Genomic DNA, 18,501 nt, shown 5'->3' with positions numbered 1-18,501 from the left:
TTGAAGAATTACTGTGTATGTACATGATTCAATTAAGACCCAAAACAAGGTTTAATTAAGATTCTTAAGACCACTTTCAGACGAAACGATTTTCTGCCAGCCGCTGTTCATGGCATTGCAGAGAGTCGTCTCATCTAAAAGCTGGCTGAATTTTATGCGAACAGCGGCCTGCGACTCGTTTGACTACATCCGTGGCACCGAGCCATGGACGGCGGCAGGCTAAAAGTCAGCTCGTCTGAAAGCGGCCACGGCTACCAAAATGTTACAATGAGCGATGTTACAAAGAGCGATGAACTGATGAACCCTTAAATGCTCGTGTTAGGGAACAACTCTCAAAAGAAAAAAACAAGGACACCATGCATTCCAAAAGTAATATGTCCATTTTTAAAATCTTTTCTTCACTTTTTGGCCTTATATACGCAGCAGGCCATTTCGGCTTGGGCACCAAATTCAAATCTTCACCACTATTCCGAGCTGGTCCCGAAGTACCAACTTTATGTGATCGGCTCTCGATACTGGCTCTATAGGCCAAGAGCCAGCAGTACCGAGAACCGGGGTACCGGAACCGACCCATCTCTAGTTTATTCTCAAGGTCCATGAGCAAAATCTGCAACCTTTGTAATAGAGAAGGGTCGGTTCCAGTACCCAGTTCTCGGTACTGTCGGTTCTTGCCTGTAGAACCGGTATCGAGAATGGATCGCATAAAGGCGGCACTTTGGAACCGGCTCAGAACGGTGGCGAGGATTTGAATTTAGCGCCAAAAGCCAACCGAAATGGTCTGCAGCGTATTCAAGGCCAAAAAGTTTAAAAAAAGAAGAAACGCAAATATTACTTTCGGATTACTTACCAGGTGTGCTGAGCAGTTTATTGTTGAGGTTATAAGAATTGTGACAGTGAAGCATGCGAATAAGTTTTCAATTAAAGTAAAATTTTAAGCAACATCGCAGAATACAGAATATATTTTGAACTGACTCACAAGTTAAAACAAATTAACGAATGATGTCGTCAGAAGTTGGGGTAGTGTGTCTATTGATCCTGATGCTATGCTAACTATCTATGCAGTATTTAAAATGTGCTCCAATGCATATTTCGCGTGGTCCTTCAAAATCAACATGGACCACTACTGTTTTCAGTAGAGATGGGTCGAATAGCATACTTCTCGAACTTGAATATTGAATTCGAACATTTAATCATGGCTCAAATATTAGAATATCTCAAATTTCGAATACCTCGTGTAATAGAATTACACAAAGCATAGTAAATGTTATTCTTCTATTTCACTTGATGATTGCATAAATAAAAAGGTACAGTGAGTCCTCGTTTAACGTCACTTACCGTTCCTGAAAAATGTGACGATAAACAAAATGATGTTAATCGAAACATAATGTCCCATAAGAAACAATGTAAAAAGTGAATATCGGCTCCTAAACCTCACAATTCCTACGCGAAAAAATGTTAGCGTATCATATCTGGGGCATTTTTTACGATGGGAATGCCAAGCTAGGGCATAAATACGAGTTCCTGTCTTCATCGACGACAATAACAGCACTGACGTAAATCCTTCTCCATTTTTGTATCTTCCCGCATTTGCTTTTCGGCTTCGCTATGGTGGTCGCCCGGGCGAGCGTCGCCTGGGCATCATCATCGCTGAAACATCGTCGCAGTTAGGGCCCCCGCGCACTGGCAACTTTTACAAAGCAACTATTTAGTTGCTTTGTGGATGTTTTAATGAAACACACGGAATTGACTGTGGCCCCGCGCACAGGCGACTTTTTAGTTGCCGCAACTGTCGTGTGTTTCATGGGACTTCCTCAAAGCAACTAAATAGTTGGTTTGTAAAAGTTGTCAGTGCGCGGGGGCCCTTACAGAAGGCAAAATTATTGTGAACACGGCGAATAAAGTGACGACAAAAACTCAGAGTTCTACTCGCAAAAATTCCTTGAAATCACTTTTTAGGTCACCATTATGTCAAGTAAAACCCTGCGCACCTACCTAAGAATTCATTTTGCAGAAAATTTGCTAAAACCGTAATCGCAATTAACAATAAACACACCGTTTTACACTTTGTTTAGACTGACTGTATTACCGCCGACAAAACGAATAACCTGCAACGCCCGCCGCTTCGCATTTTTTTCTTGCGCGAAATTTAAAAGCCTTGACGTTATCGCGAAGCGAAGGTGCGATAAACGAATGACGGTCTCAAAATTTTCGTGACGTTATCGCGAAATGACATTAAACGGGGTGATGTAGAACGAGGACTCGCTGTATACATAAAATACATTTTAAAAATCAACTTTTTTGTTTTGGAATAATTCCCCACATTGATTGTTGTTGCTCTACATTAGCTATTTTTGGTTGCACTTTTCGCAAGGTATCTGTTTTTGCTGGGTGACATTGCTTAGATGGACTTGTCATCTCTAAAGCCAATTAATTTTTTATCATCTCAACTTTATTTGAATCGTTAAATACACTGATTTAGAATTGTGGATGAAGAAATGTGGCAAAAGAGAATAATTATTCTTACCAGAAATTCATACCGACTTCAAATGAAAAACAGCAAATTATTGATGAAACCTTGAAGATGACTCTGCAAAAACTTCTTAGTTTTTAGGAAATTAATAAAGGTATTCACTAGGGGGATAACTTAAGAAACTGTGAGTGTACTTTCACTTGCAAGAAATGTTGCTACTTCAAAAACATCCAGAACATTAATCAATTGCTTGATAGCATCCTACTGTGGTAGAGTTACGTCTACATTAAAACTCAGGTTAGAGGCAGCTAATGTTATTTCTTGCTTCTGTTCCAGAAGATGCCTCATCATTTTCAAAAGAGAGTTCAATCGTGTGGGTTCATCCTGGATGAATTTAGATTGAGGAGTAGTGAAAATAATTTTTTGAATGTTGGTGTATAGATGGTATGCATTCAGCCAGGGGCCCACAGTGGGGTCGTTGAAGTCAGCAGCGAGACCCACCATTTTTTTACTATTATTTTAACGAAAATTTTGATCCTTTTTCAACTTTGACGCGCTATTGTGGAGATGTCGTTCGGCATAGAGAAACAAAACTGAATTCAGGGGAAGCCCACATCCTTGTAGTATTCGAATCCATGATGATCTTTCCGATGAGTGAAAGAGTTTGGGAGCAATAGCTGAATGTGTGACATAAGGTATCCCAAAAGTCGATTTTTTTCCCCGCCATTTTCAATTTTTTTGAAGGGTTTTGAGGTGGAAATCAGGGGTTTTCAGAGTTTTTCCTTAATCATTTTCGGACCCTTTCGTCAAACGATATCTATCTATTCACCACTCTTAGGCCTGTTTCACAAGGACGAGGATGGTCCACGCTACATTCGCGTATATAGTTGACATTAATGGAAATTTACTCATGAGTACGGACCATCCGCATGCGGAGGAGCCACCCATGTGGTCCCTCCGCCCTGTAGATCGTCCGCCTGGGAAATTTACCGCCGCGTTTACACTGGGAAAATAGTTGAAAAAATTATATTCATCAGCGCGTAGTTCAGTAAATTTGGTCACTAAAGTGGCTTTTAATGTTCTTCGTGCCACAATAGGGTGCACCCAAAACCTCCTTTTACGGGCACTTTTCTTCTGTTTTTTTTTCTTACCAGGTATACAGCAATAGCTTGAATTGCACTCGGCAGTATGACATTCTTCTACCTTGGAAAGCTACTCGCAGCTGACATTGTGCCTATGTGAACAACTTCCGTGTCTGTTCGTCTGTGCCTACGTCAGGGTTGATTGATTTAAATCACTTTGATTTAAATCATGATTCAAATCACGATTTAAATCACTTGATTTTTATTTAAAAAAATCAGGTGATTTAAATCATAATGTGATCTATATGTTTGATTTTTAAAGAGTCAAGAAAAGGAAGCTGTATGTGTATAATTTTGATTTTTATTTCTTAATTAGTACAATGAATTGACAGTTATCAGGACAATGGTGGCTCTTAGATAGAAATGATACTGTAGGAATGCATGTAACATGAAAATTAAAAAATGGCTTTGGTTAGAATACTAGTGTATCCGTTGAAAAAAATTGTTTTCTGATTTAACTGCTAAGCGTAGGCACCATACAAAGTTGCAATTACGGAATTTTTCTTAACTTCATATGCTTTAGAACCGCATAATATTGCACATTTGATACTTCCAATGGCAACTTTATATTATGCTGGTGTAATTTTTAATTTGATATCATTGGCATTTCCATAGTTCTCTCCCCTGATTGACTTAATGTTGTATTAAGTTTAGAGTATGTTGCCTCTTATTGTTTCTGCAAACGATCATTCTCCTATATATGCTGCCCAAATAATTAGTTTTGCAAATAACTGAATTTTTGATGAATGGAGAATCATAAAAATCTCATTTAAATCAATAAAATCCGATTTAAATCAATAAAATCTGATTAAAATAAAAAAAATCAACAAATATGATTTTTTTGAAAAAAATCATGATTTTTATCAACCCTGGCCTACGTGAACAGCGGCGGCGACCACTCTCCATCCCCCGCACGCGTAGCATGGAATGCAGATTGCCCGCGTCCATGTGAAACAGGCCTTATCTGTGAATTGATGTAGTTCGTCAACTTGCCTAAAATGACACTGCATGCGCTTAACAACTAGAGTTCTTTACGTTATTTCCTAGTCGACTACAAACGACGTGTGTGTGACAGTGTATGGTGCGAAATTCAAGTATTCGAGGTATTTGAGATCGTTCTTCAAGCATAATTATTCGAGACTTCTAATATCGAATAGTTTCTAGTATTCAAGTATTCGTGGATACTATTTGCACATCTCTAGTTTTCAGTCATAAAAAGGATAGATTAGACCCAGATAGGGTAAAAATGTTGGATTTAAAAAATCAAAACCTGGAGAAAGAACCAGTGGCTGCCTGATATAATGTGACGTATTGGTTGATCACACATTCTTTAACAACGTGTTACTTACACTTTTTTACTTGGCAAATAAAATTATGAAGACGATCTTAAGTTTTCTTTTACAGAGCTTTTCCGCTAATTTACTTTTTCAGTGAAATTATTTTCATTCACCTCTTGTGATTGTTTAATTTGCCATGAATTCAGATTATAAGAGTTCATCCTTGGAACCGAGTATCAAGAACCGAGAACCGGTGGGGGAGAACCAGACCGGTACAGAGAACAGAAAAAATTTAAGAACCGACTCATCCTTAGAATAAACTGTTAAGTTTTAATTGATTTTCAATGAATAATAAGAGAAACTTTTATTTAGATAACTCGAGTATGTGATGTTACTCTCTTTTGTGATTTTAATTGCTATTGAGTTGATGCTTGGGACTATTTTCTTGTGTTATATGACGCTAGTTAAATTTATTGTGGAATTCTAATAACGTATTTTGTATTGAAATCAGTTAATATCACACATTTTGGGTCTATTGTGTGATTAGCTCTGATTGGCATAATGATAAGTGGTTTGCTCTATCTTTGGGTTGTGTAATTGTCTGATTGTAGTATGCCTCATTGTTTCATTGGTATTCAATGAAACCTGCGGATAGATTGATGATGGGCAAGGGTCTTCAGCATATCATTTCATATTAATCCTGCTAGCCGAACCACAGGGATGTCTGAGGTCTTCTACAATTCCATGATTTCCCTATTCCCCTCCATAAGTATTTGCCCCATTAAAATAGGGATGTTCCTCATTTCTTTCAAACTTTGAAGTGTATATGTATTTATATTAATTTTTTGTGTCATGGGTTGCATACAATCTCTATTTGCCATGAGGCATGATTTTGTTCTAAGGTATGAGTAAAGCTCTTCTTTTATGATAAAATTACTCTCTCAGTGATCAACCCAAAGGTTGGTTTGGTTCGGGGAGGGTGGAGTTCACTGTGAACATAGCCAAAGGTGTGTGAATTGGCCTCAGGCCTGGGATACCTTGCACTTTGAGGTCTTAATTTTGGTGCGTCTGAAGGCTTCATCCAGTAGTTGAGCTCAGGACCCCTCGATCAACAACTAAGCACGATACCCAATAGACTACTATGCTCCCCCTAATTAGTAAATATGATAGTTACTATTTAATAATAAATAATACTTAAAAGTTAATAATTAAAAACATCTTATAACAATTCCTTAGCTTTATAAGACACTTTTTTGATAATTATCTCGAGATTTTATTAAATAGAAAATCAAATAAACAGAACATCAATTAATTCTTAACTTTTGTATTCTTGCATTGAAACTATTAATAATGCCGTAATTTTCTCTTGAGCTTGTTGATGTGCTGTCGATTTGATAGAAAATCCTTCTATTTTAGAAGCAAAGTATTTTCTAGATGCCAACCAGTGATCAAATTTGGGTATAATTTTTTTACTAAATTTTTTTTTCAAGATTCTACTCTACCTGATGATGCAGATCTCAATGACTCCCTTTCAATAAATGAAGGAGGCAGTGAAGTGACTAGGGTCAGCCAAAAAGATGAGCTTACTGATATCCTAAGTCCTCACTTCAATTTGGAGTCCATGGTCAGAGACACAGGTTAGTTATCCTTAAGTATCAATTTTGAAAATTTAATTCCCTGCATGCATGCTAAATAATATTGAATGTTCTTCATTTTGGCCATGACTCATCCTATTTCTAGGTCTTCCCAATATGGACAGCAAGGATGTGGAAGAAATATTCAAAGGCGTTCTTACAGATGAGAGCCAAGAGTCACAGGAGCCATCTTTCCCATTGTGTCCAATCCCTGGTGGTGCTCCTACTGCAACTGCTTCAGCATCAGTGGGAACCCCTGGGGGAGCCTCAGCGGCACCTGGCCATGGAATTGTCTCCCCATCTCATGCTCCTAGCACTGGTACCTTTGCTCATTATTTTTTCTCTAGGACTTAATCAATAATTAATAGTTGTTATGATTTTTTTCCTAAATTGGTGCATGTTTTTCTTGCAGGTGGAATATCAGCCAATTTAGGACTTCCCAGGCCACCAGTTACAGGAGGGCCATTGCCATCTGTAGGTCAGCAGCAGAATTTAGCTTCTCCTATAAGCTTCCCTCCTCCATCACCATATCACTCTGAATATAGCAAGTAAGTTCATTTTTTAAGTAATTATTTGTGCAATATTTGTATTTATTCAAGAAATTGAATTATTGTGTGATGGGCATGTTAAAAAATTTTGGTCAGCTCTACAGTCAGAGAATATACTATTTATCTATGATTGCAACTGCAATGTCTAGTTATAATAATATTGTTTATTGATCAATTTTTTTGTTTATGACATGATTTTAAAATTCTGGCTCCTGATTTCATTCACATTTGATGGTTATTAATGAGTTGTCTCTCGGTTTTATATTAACTCTTAATATCATGGCTTCAATGGGTAAAAAATGTTGATGACATGTCTAGGAATCTGGAATAATTTTAAAGTTGAGAAGTAATTTGTGTCTATATTAAGTATTATTTGGTGGCAATGCTGTCTTCTTGTATATAATTTGCATTGGAATATTGTACTGAGAATTCCTCACTTACCCTGAATTAATTGTCTATCTGTATGTTGGGTATTTGCAGTAGTCCACAGTTCAGTCCAGCTTTCTCCGAACCCCCAAGTCCATGGGTTCCACAAGCAGATGGTTCTGGGACTGGGGATGGATCTGGCACATCCGTAGATGTTCCTTCTTCCTATAATCAGCGAAGCAATCAAAAGATGGAAGCCGATGAGAATCTTGGAGCTGGTGCCACTATATCTGCTGTCCTCTATGCCAACATGAACCATGCTGAGTGGAAAAAGGAATACCCAGGTAGCTTTTTATCTTGTAGCTGTTTTATTGTGTTGCCAGTGAAATGGTTCTTCTGTTGGTTGGAAGGATTTTAAATTTTTGTCTTTAATTTTAAGTAAAATTTGTTGTATTTCGTATATTATTCTTCAAACTCTGGTATCAGAATTTTAAACAGGTAATTTGACATTGTAGCAGAATTAAGAGGCCTGTAAAATGGGCAAGAATGGTAGAAATTATAATTTCAATTTTTTGGTGAACCATTGAGTGCAGCTGCTAATGGTGGTCCAAGACTTCAGCTTGCATCTTACATAATTTGAGCTGGGGGCACCCATGTATTAGCAAGTATAAGTGTGGGCTTCCTCGGGGAAGGTGTTCCTGGGGATGAGTGGAAGAGGTGGTGAATGTTTGCATTCCTATTTAATATGTGACAGTGAGTATGATGTCATACCTTGGTGGTGGTAAGGATGGAAGGATGTGAGCAAATTCTAGGTTCTGGGTTACAACCCCTGGAAAATGGTTTGGGAATTTTTAATTTAATAATGTTTCTTCGTTTGGGAAAATTTTTGAGCATATTTTGTGGGAGAATTTTTAATTACCCTAGGGAGTCAAATTTCTTCCCATTAACCGGTTATTAACTTGCGTACGTTTGTTTCAATATCTGAGCTGTGACCCCTCTTGAGTTTCTGTTTGGCCACAATTGGTGCTGGTCTTTTGAGTGTGATGCACTTTTTCTGTTCTTTGAATCCTGTTTGATTTCCTTACCCATTTGCTCAATCAATAAAGCTTCTCATGCTTTCATACCTCTATTTTGACCACACCTTAGTTTTTTTGCCGGAGTTTGTATACTATTGTGGATGGTTTTGTAATGCTGTATGACCATTTTCCTTAGAGCTACTGAAGACTTCAACAGACTATTTGATGAAAAGAGGAAGCCCTTGCCATTTATAAAATTCATCTGCTGCTGTTAAGCTTATTTTAAATTTTTTAAATTTTATTCTCAAACCACCGGATACAGCTCTTATTGGCCATTTTACACTGGGGTGTTCAACAAATGTAACAAGTAAACGTACACAAACGACCATGCCCTGGACCGGGGAAACCTACCCAGGCGGGACTCGAACCCGCGACCTCTTGTTTGGCAGGCGAGAACGTTACCCCGCCGCCACCGAGACTTTGTATAGTAAAAAATTTAAAAGATATCTGTAGCTAGAGCTTACTGACAATGAAATGGTGAAGAGAGGCATCAAATTGCTAATATGAAATAACTCTTGCTAATGGCTGGAATGAGGCTGTATATTTTTATTCCAAGGAATAGTTAACTTAATTTCATTACAGTCGCCTATGTCTGACTCCCGCATGATAATGGAGTCAGTGAAATTAATAAACCACCCATCAATTATCCCCTACTGTTGTTATTAAAATGTCACTATATTAATTCATACAATAATGACTTCATGATTACTATTTAATATTTAAGTCACTAACGATAATTACTTTTCTATTTTTAGTTTGGTCAGATAGATGTAAGCAGATTCTGAAGAAATGGAGGGCTCTACCTCAGGACAAAAAAGCACCATATTTGCAAAAGGCACGTGAGAACAGAACTGCAGCACGCATGAAGAAATCCCAGCAGGTAATGATTTGAAATTGCAAATTAGCTTAGATAGCTGATTTAATTAATGCATGCTTAATGCAAACCCTAATATATTTCACTTATAGTAATCACAAAAGCAATTTGGCCAATTTAAGGGCAAATGCTTTACTTTAGCTGTAAACATAATGTCATAATGCACATTTAAGACCGTTATTTATTAATTGAGAAGCAACTATTTTCGTCATCTTTGATCCCTCATTTTCTCTTAAAGCACTGTTTGGTAGCCTTATTGATAGTAGCATTTAGGCTCCCTCCTGATGCATTGAGCTAATGATAAAACTAATGCATAGTTAAGATTTTGCTTGGTGTATCCATATAATAATTTTATAGACTAGAGCACTGGTGTGTAACACGTTACAAACAGTTAGTACTGTTTGGTACTTCTGGATCACTTATCTCCAAAGACCCTTGTTTTGTATTCTGTGAATAATTTTTGTTTTGTTCAGAAACCAGTGTGCTTTTCTCCTTGTCCATTGTGTGTGTTCTCAGTGCTATTGTGGGTGCTAAACTTGAATCATCTTGCTCTTGGGGATATTTTAATTGTGTGCTTTGTGTTGTGATCCCAGAATTGCTTTAGTTTCCATCCCTATCAAGATATATGAATATATTTCCATAGATGTATAAAAGTTCTTTTATGCTGGGAAGTGAGATGCTTTAATGTTTGATATGGCTGGTCATTGTGATGAAACCTTTAAGTGTTTCAAATGACATTTGAGGGTAGGGGACAACGCATTTTATGTTTGGGTCGATCCCTTTAAAACTGACTGCTTCTCCTGGCCAGCGGCCTACCCTGACCACAACCCCTGACCCGACTTCCTCCCCAAACCCTCTGGGCCCACCGTCCCAGACCTCTCAACCCCCTAGACGGACGCCACCTCCCCAGACAGTAGTCCACTCCGCTGCTGCCACTGCCGTTGTGCCTCCACCGACACCTGTGGCCACATCTGTCCCCTCCCCCACACCATCATCGTCTCAGCCCACCCCTGCTCCCCAGACCCCCCTTGGCCCACAGACGGCAGCGCTGCTGAGGGCTCCAGCAGGGGGGCCTGGGACAGTGGGGTCACCGCCCAGGCCAGCAGGGGACGGGGGGCAGCCATCGGTAGAACGGTTGTTGTCGGGGAGCAATAGTGACCAGCAAATCCGAGTGCTGACACCCTCTGAAATCATGAGAACCCTCCCATCCCTAGGGCAGGAAACATATGATCTCCCTGCATCGATGGTGAGCTCAGTGATCAAGGTTTTTCCTTTGATGTGTTATTTTTCTTACTCTCTCTCCTTTTTCTCTTCCTCTTCTTCTTGAAGTGGTGTTCTGTAGTCTTTTTATGTTCACTTATTTCTGCCTATTCTGGTTGCATGCAAGAAATGGGCATTCCTGTTGGCTCCATCTGCGAGTTTCCCTCCCGCGATCCTATTTGTATCTCTTGCCTACTACCCTATGGACCCTCCCTTATTTGTTCCCTTTGCTCACCAAGAGGCCACCATTTTGGTCGCTCTTTTGAGATCTGTTCCAGTCGCACTTGGTGATCATGCTGTCTGCTTCATTGGTGCTCTGGTACCTAACAGGCATGATGATACATGATTTTTGTTGTACTGTTTTATGATTTTATTGCAATCTTGCTGATAGTACCAGGGAGTTTGTCCTTTATTGTAGCTAAAGAGGGTGGTTGGTTACCATGGTTTCTGATGCACGTTTTCTTCTTGATGTGGTGTGGATGTGTTTCTGATAGGATTATAATTCTTGTGATCAGCTGCCAGTCTTCTTCGTATTCCCATATTTATGGTAGTGGCTTTAAGTTGCTACCCAGCAATGATTATCCATTTTCTGTGTTTTACAATGGGTCTTGGAAAAAGGGCAATCAAACACTTATTATAAAATACTGTAGAAATTTGGCTGTAAAATTTTATTGTGCATCTGCTGTAGTGCTTACCTAAATTGCAGTGTTTATTTGTTGGTTTCTAATTTTTAAGTCAAGAAACAAAAGTCTATATGTGATAACTAATATTTTATTTTTAAATGGGATAAATGCTATCTTTGGTGCATGACTGAGTAGTTGTTTTGGACCAGGTTGGCTAAATTATGTTACCACTTCGTTTTTATTTGGCTTTGCTTCTCCAGATTTTTCTTCTTGAGCTAAATTCAGTGAAGTAATGTGTTGTTCAAAAGAGCTATCTTCATCCCTCATTAACCATTATGAACCTATTGTCAGCTATAGCTGATGCAGATGTTTCTTTAAAAACAAACAAATTTCGACCATAGTTGGCAAGGTTTTTCTCAAGCAAAAGAATAAAAATTGACTATATCCGATGAAGGCGGTAGGAAGTGGCTGCATTCTCACCAATAAACTACGGCATGCCACTACCACTCATAACTCAGCTTAATGAGAGATGAGACCTACTCTTTGGGACCTCCACTCTACCCTTCGACTCATTTTACATAACTGTAGTGCAATAAATACGTAGTGCAGTAATAATAATCTAAAAGTATGGGGAATGTTTTAATGAACTTTATGCGTTAATGAAATCACAAAATATGGAATTGACCAATTTGGTTTTTGCTGAGACCCTACGATTTTCAATGAATATCGTAGCATTATTAGTAATGGAATTCTATCATAGAACTCAACTAAGTGGACTGGTGTGTATATCTACAGTTTTTTTACTGTGGTCGAAAAAATTTGTCTTTTGATGCTAGCTTTAGAGTTATCTCTTTCTTATTTTCTTCCTCTTCATTAATGGTCATGTTTACTTATTTTTCTCTCAATAATTTGTGCAAAATAATTAGTTGTTTTATGGAAATAATTCGGAATTTAAACTGATGGATGCAGATATAATGCAGATGGGATACATTAATGGTGACTCTGCAGCCTGCCTTTAAAACTGCGTAGGTGTTTGAAACAAATGTCTATCTTTAGTGTACATACCAGTTGGTTTTCGCTACTGACTTCTCAAAATTAAATTTTTGTGTAAAAATTTGTTATTCATCATGTTATAAGTTTTCTAAGATGGAGGGTAATTTCTTTTGCGCTAAGGTCATTGATGTTTAACTACAATATACAGGAAGTTTAGGGTGGCATAATTATTTAGCGAACTTTGACAGCATAAAATCTTTAATAATGGCATTGTTTTCTCAATTCTTTCGTGAAGAATAACCTAAAACGTGAAAATAAGGCCTTGAAAAACCAAAGTAGTTGGAGGAAACAAAAGCAAACATTTTTTCATGGCTTAAAAAACGGTTTGAAATTACAAAATTCAATGTTACAAAGTGCCGATTTTTCAGGCCTGCTGGCTTCGTATAATAAAGAGTTTACTGAAGATGGAATGCATGGGTTTTTGACATCAAGGAATATAGTTCACAAAAACAGTAGGACATTATTCTATCATTTATTGAAATTAGTTTTTTAAGTGATCATTCATTCCAAATCCACTCTTATGTTGTGGAAGTTAGGCTGTCTCATTCATATTTTACAAGGCAGTCTGTATTTCCCCACATGAGAATTACTAATTTATTATCATGTATGATAGGCACCAAGATGTGGTAGAAGTTGTTTATATTAATTAAATGAGACATTGCAATATTTCCAGAGGATTTGTGTAGAAAATCGTGTTGAAAAATTGTGGCGTTACGTCGTAAAATCTTGGAGATTGTGCATGTAAGCCCCAGACATAGGGAACTCCAATCGTCGGTCACAAGCTGGTTCAGGGAAAGACTCCACAAACAAGAAAATCAGCGCACAAGAAACAAAATTATGTCAAAAATTACGAGTTATTTTCAATCAATATCTATTTGAAGTAGAAGTATTCAAAATCAGAATTATTACAGAAAACAACGATGAAAACTAAAGATCCCATAGGAAACATTACCAAACTAAGTACAAGCTGTATAATTTTTCTAAAATCACCCATGTCAGTCAAGCCATCCGTCCACCACCGGCGCCCGAGCAAAAGAGAGCTTGCATTCTTCACGACGTGACAGGGTGGAGGGGAGGGATTTTGCCAAGGAGTGGAGGGGTAAAAAGGGCGATGTTCATTCAGCTGCGTATCACCCCCTGTTGACAGGCTGCTCCGCCAAGCATCAGGTAATCCCACCTGGGGTTGGAGGAAACAGCGTTCAGGCCGGAATTTTCCCCTCAAACTTCTGGGTAGGAGACATCAGTCGAATCAGAGGGAAATTCATTGGAAAACATGGAGGGGAGAGAGATAGTGGGGTGAGGTGTTGGAGGGAGAGAGAGTAGTGATAGGACTATGGTAATACTTCTCTCTCCTAGCTGCAACCTGATGCCTCAGCACCCATTTCCCCTTAATTGCCAAGGAGTTGGTATTCCTCCGCAGTAGTCCTATATAAGTCTTGCTCTGCAGGTATGGTTGGGTTCGGGGCTGGGTTCCGCGTGCTGGGTTTCCGGATGCAGGGTTTCCGGAGGCAGGATTTTCCGGAGACAGGATTTTCCGGAGACAAGAGTTTCTGAGACTTAGAGTCTCTGAGCCTTTGAGTCGAAGGGCCTTTGCGTGAAAATCCTTTGCGCAAAAAACCTTAGCGCGAAAAGTCCTTAGCGGGAGAAGTTCTGCGGATAAGTTCGGAGGAAGTTCGGAGGAATTCGGAAGAATTTCTGGGGTACCAGAAATTTTGGGGGGGGGGAGACACTAAAAAATGCCACAAAATGACTGTCTCATTTAACTAATACTAATGAATTAGCCAGAAGAAATGGAGAATGGTTTATGTTATTTTTGTGTCTGTGTTCTTTTTAAGAAAGACATGCATAGGATGCTTGGTTTAATCATCAGTCATTCATTCTAACCTTTTGTGTGTCGTTAAGGCTCCTTGATTTTTGCAAATGTGAATTTTCACGATTTTAATCATAATTTTGGTTTGTACATGATTTGTAGGGTATTTGACTTTTACTAGGACTTTTTTCACAATGTGGAAAAGTTTTTCGATCATTTTGCTGCGTCATTAATTTCAAGCCACAAATAGGTGTTGTTTTTACCAATTCTGTGATTTAAGTTCAAATCACTGTTCAAAACTCGGAATTCTCTACACTGCCACAATGTGTCATCCTAAAATTCCTCATCAAATTAGGGTTAATACCTATAGGTATACCACCAATAAATAATGGATTTTATTTTGTACGAACTACATAAAACCAAAAAGTATTCTCCAAGAAACGACTCAGCACTCACTCTGAATAGTTAGTAACGGATGGATTCAGGACATACAGACACTTCCCATGTCCACTTGCATCCGAGCATGGTGGCATGTGTTGAATCAATTTTTGCCATGCTGCGCCCTCTTGCAATGAAAATACAGTTTTTAAATTTGCTATTCTAGGAAGCCCGTAGTTATTCAAATTCAATGATTTTAAGATGGTCCCTATGCACTACAATTTTCATGGCTTCCTTTACAGCCATCCGCTGCAGCACCAGCAAAACATTTCAGGCCAATTTATTGATGTTTTGGCGATCTAGAGGTTAGGACGTGGGTTCAAGCGAAAGTCAAATAGGGAAGTTTTTTTTGTGGATTTTCATTCCAAAAAAATCTTAACATATTTACTAGGAATGGATGGATCCAGCATTTCTTTCGTATCCTGATCCAGATTAGATCCTTGGTTTCAGGAGTCACATCTTCAGATATTTTTGGATCCAAATGCATTTTTAATTACCTGCTATAAAACGAAGTAATTATTCAAGTGTCTTTGCTTTCAAGTTATACAAAAAAATTAATACCTTTATGCGCTCAGGATCTAAACGGCTTCACTTGCGTTTAGAAATGAAAATATAGTTAAACTTTGATTTACGCAGTTGGAGGGACCAAAATATGGGCACTGCGTAAAATCAGTGTAAAATCAAGAGTTGTTGTTGAGGAGGAGTATACTATTTAGGATAAAAATAGCACTTCATTATTAGAGCATTTAGTCATACACTTTTGTTAAGCTCTGACTTATGGGGATGTATAAAAAAATATTTTTATAAAAATTATAAATAAATAAGAAAATTACTGATGTATGAAAAAATATTTTTTTATACAATCACTTATTTGGGTGAAAACATTTTTGATTTTACTTTGTTGCAAACCCTTCTCAAATATATTATTCACAACTGCCTCTAATGCATTAATGTTTTCAATTTTTTTTACCATCTGTTTTGACCTTCACTGATATATGAATGTGCATAACAAAAATTGTGCAAATACTTGAAGGCTTCTTTAATATCACTATGGGAAAGATTGACAAGCACTGCATCACTGTCATCCATTACATCACTCTCTTCCTCGAGCTCCGAAGCTGGTGTGCAATCTGCTCTCACTGTTTCTTCATTTGTAGCCAAGTCTTCATCTATCACATGGTAGTTTATTAAACTGCTGGGTTTATCGGGCAAACTTGATTTAACTGTTCAAGTTCATTAGCAAGTAGATCCTCTTATGAAGAAGGACTATTTATGGTCTCCTCAGTCATATTGTCTTTTACCTCCCTATAACCTGCTGATATCCAGCAGTTTTTATGAGTTTCCTTTGAAACATTGTTCCATGCTGGAGCTATGCTTCTGACAGCATGCAGGAGTCCAAGGAGCTGCCTCTGAGATGCTTTTGCCATGATCATAATGAAATGACATATATACACATAGGCATGATCTACATATTTAAAAGAAAATAATGTGCCATTATATTTTATCTTATCTCTGTTGCATATGTAATGTTGGAGAAGGTATCTGCAATACATAGTCTTAAAGATTCATATGATTCCGGTGTCCGAAGGCTGTGTCTTGCTTGTGGTGTTTGGTTCTAAAAATAATAATTTAACATTCTTTAGTTCAAGGCCATCCACTTTATGAATGGTACCATTAATTAGCAGTACATTTTGATTTTCTCTGGCACATTTCCACTCAACATATAAAAATTATTGCCTAAAAAGTTCCACAGATATCCATGCATGCTTATTTGCATGATACTTAACTGGCAGTAAAAATATTCCGATATTTTTAAAGCATCTCAGCTTAAGAACTTTACTAACAATTACAGGTTTCAATTTGTCGCTACATACCATCTTGGTTTGTGGTGAGAAGCACTGTAAGGCATTCCTTGCTTCTTTGAGATCCATGACATTTCTTTCCTTTATGATACATTGCTCTGATAGGAAGAGCTTTCCTGTAGAGACTTGTTTCATCCGTATTTTATCGGCCTTGTGGTGCAAATGATTCAATGATTGAGTCATTAATTTGATGCCACTTGCCAACCAAGCTATCATCTATTTTCCCTTCTTCTCCACATTCATGCTGGTAGCCAATGTTGTACATCTTTTTGAAATTGCCCAACTATCCTGTCGGGCCTCGGAACGCTTCTTATGTTATGAGCATCTAGTGTAGACGATATAATCTGTTGCAGGGCAATGACCTTGGAGCCCCAAGTAGACAATCATATGGGATCAACATATGGAGTATATGAAGTAGTTGCGTAGGAACGTGATTTGGAGCAACATGGTTTGTAAATGGAAAGCACCGTTGCTATTTTCAGTCTAGCTTTATTCGATGTGCGTTTTCATGCAATACCTATGCTTTGATTCAGTCTATTTAACCCAACTGTAAGCATGCATTCTTAGAGAAACTTGACAACAGGTAGATGATATTGAGATCAGAATTATCTTCAATGCTGAGGTTTTTCTTGTTGTAAAATAAAGATTAGTGGCCTTCTTGGGGCTGGGGTGATGCTGTGCAAAATCAAAACATTCCGTAAATCAAGAAAAGATGTAAAATTGAAGTTTCATCATTGCAATATCTTATGCTTTCTGGTCGGACTTGAGTATCACTGCGTAAAAACGAAACTTGATGTAAAATCAAAGGTTCACTGCAAGTTTCAATCTTCAGATAAAGAATCGACTGAGTTTAAATTTTCCTCTCCCACAATTCCCTCGAATTTTGTCTCTTTCTCATCGCACACACCTACTTGTGCTTCACTTGTAATTCTTTAATAGTGATAAAGTGGATTTTGCACTTCCTCGATATAGTTTCACACCACTGTGCACACACGCCATACATTGAGTTCTCATTATCTCAATAAAAATATTACCACCCTATGAAAGACTATTATATCAGTATATCATTAAATTAAATTGCAACTGTGCAATCTGCAACACTATTAACAATGTTTAGAACAACATTAATGCCAAGTGAGGCAAGGTGCGGGAACAGAATGAGAAGACCGCTCAACGAAAGGAAGGGGCAGCAGAAGCGCAAAGGAGAGGTGGAGGGAATGGAGCCAGCTCCCTCCTCTATGCTCCCTCTGGCAAAGAGGCTATGAACGAGGGAGCAAGGGATGAACATGTCCAATTTTACGTGTGACGTTGTTGCCTCAAAGCAAAGGCGGGGTAGTTACTTGGTTATGTGATGATTGTAGTTTGCGTTTCCACTCGGTCTCGTCATCTTCATGTCTTCACTCGTAAAGGCATTTCCTTAGTTTTTGTGTTGGAACCTATTTGCCCCAATGAAAAGAATTAAATTCCTTTGTGTATACTGCCTTATCTCTCTCTATCTCACACACAATTTGTGCTCTTGACTTGTGGATTGAATTTGTTTTTAGTGTTAGAAATCATGTTTCCTATGGTAATCATAGAATAAAAGCACACCTTAAAATTAGCGTTGAGAAAACGTTGATTTTGGGTGGTTGTGGGCTCAAATTGGTGGTTCTATTCTTTCCATATGGCATCTTTGAATTTAAGATAAGTAATTGCTATGCAGTATTTTGATAAATCGGTGTATGGGACATGATGTTGCATAGTTTCATGGCCAAGTGAGTTTTTCTGATTGTTGTGGAAATTTGGCTGCTGACAGAAGTTGAATTCCAGTTTGTAGACTTATCCAGTTTGTAAAACTTTGAAGTTTCTGTATTGATGACTGGGGATGACAAATTCATTATATTTTTTTAAGTTTTGAAGTTACTGATAGATTTTTTAAGGCTAGCTGAGTATTTAGCTCTGAGAAGAAAATTTCATTCCGTAGGTATTTTTTTTACTGTGGCTTTCTAATGAAAAGCATTCATATCTTTTTAATTGGGTCTAGTAAATTGTCTCTTCCTTGTGAGTGTAGTGTATTATACTCTCAGCA

The 18,501-nt window shown here is 38.0% G+C and overlaps 1 protein-coding gene across 1 annotated transcript in view; it reads left to right on the top strand.

Annotated features, from left to right (window-relative positions):
* LOC124163032 (histone-lysine N-methyltransferase 2C-like) overlaps positions 1-18,501 on the top strand; it is a 155,788-nt gene that overhangs the window by 40,627 nt on the left and 96,660 nt on the right. The window contains exons 24-29 of the mRNA XM_046539843.1: positions 6,380-6,526; positions 6,630-6,842; positions 6,936-7,071; positions 7,552-7,781; positions 9,269-9,393; positions 10,136-10,633. Coding sequence (XP_046395799.1) covers positions 6,380-6,526; positions 6,630-6,842; positions 6,936-7,071; positions 7,552-7,781; positions 9,269-9,393; positions 10,136-10,633 — 1,349 coding nt within the window. The remainder of the gene's footprint in view (positions 1-6,379; positions 6,527-6,629; positions 6,843-6,935; positions 7,072-7,551; positions 7,782-9,268; positions 9,394-10,135; positions 10,634-18,501) is intronic.

The sequence above is a fragment of the Ischnura elegans genome, chromosome 1 (assembly GCF_921293095.1).
Source record: "Ischnura elegans chromosome 1, ioIscEleg1.1, whole genome shotgun sequence".
Lineage (NCBI taxonomy): Eukaryota > Metazoa > Arthropoda > Insecta > Odonata > Coenagrionidae > Ischnura > Ischnura elegans.
This window is presented reverse-complemented; position numbering and strand designations above follow the sequence as displayed.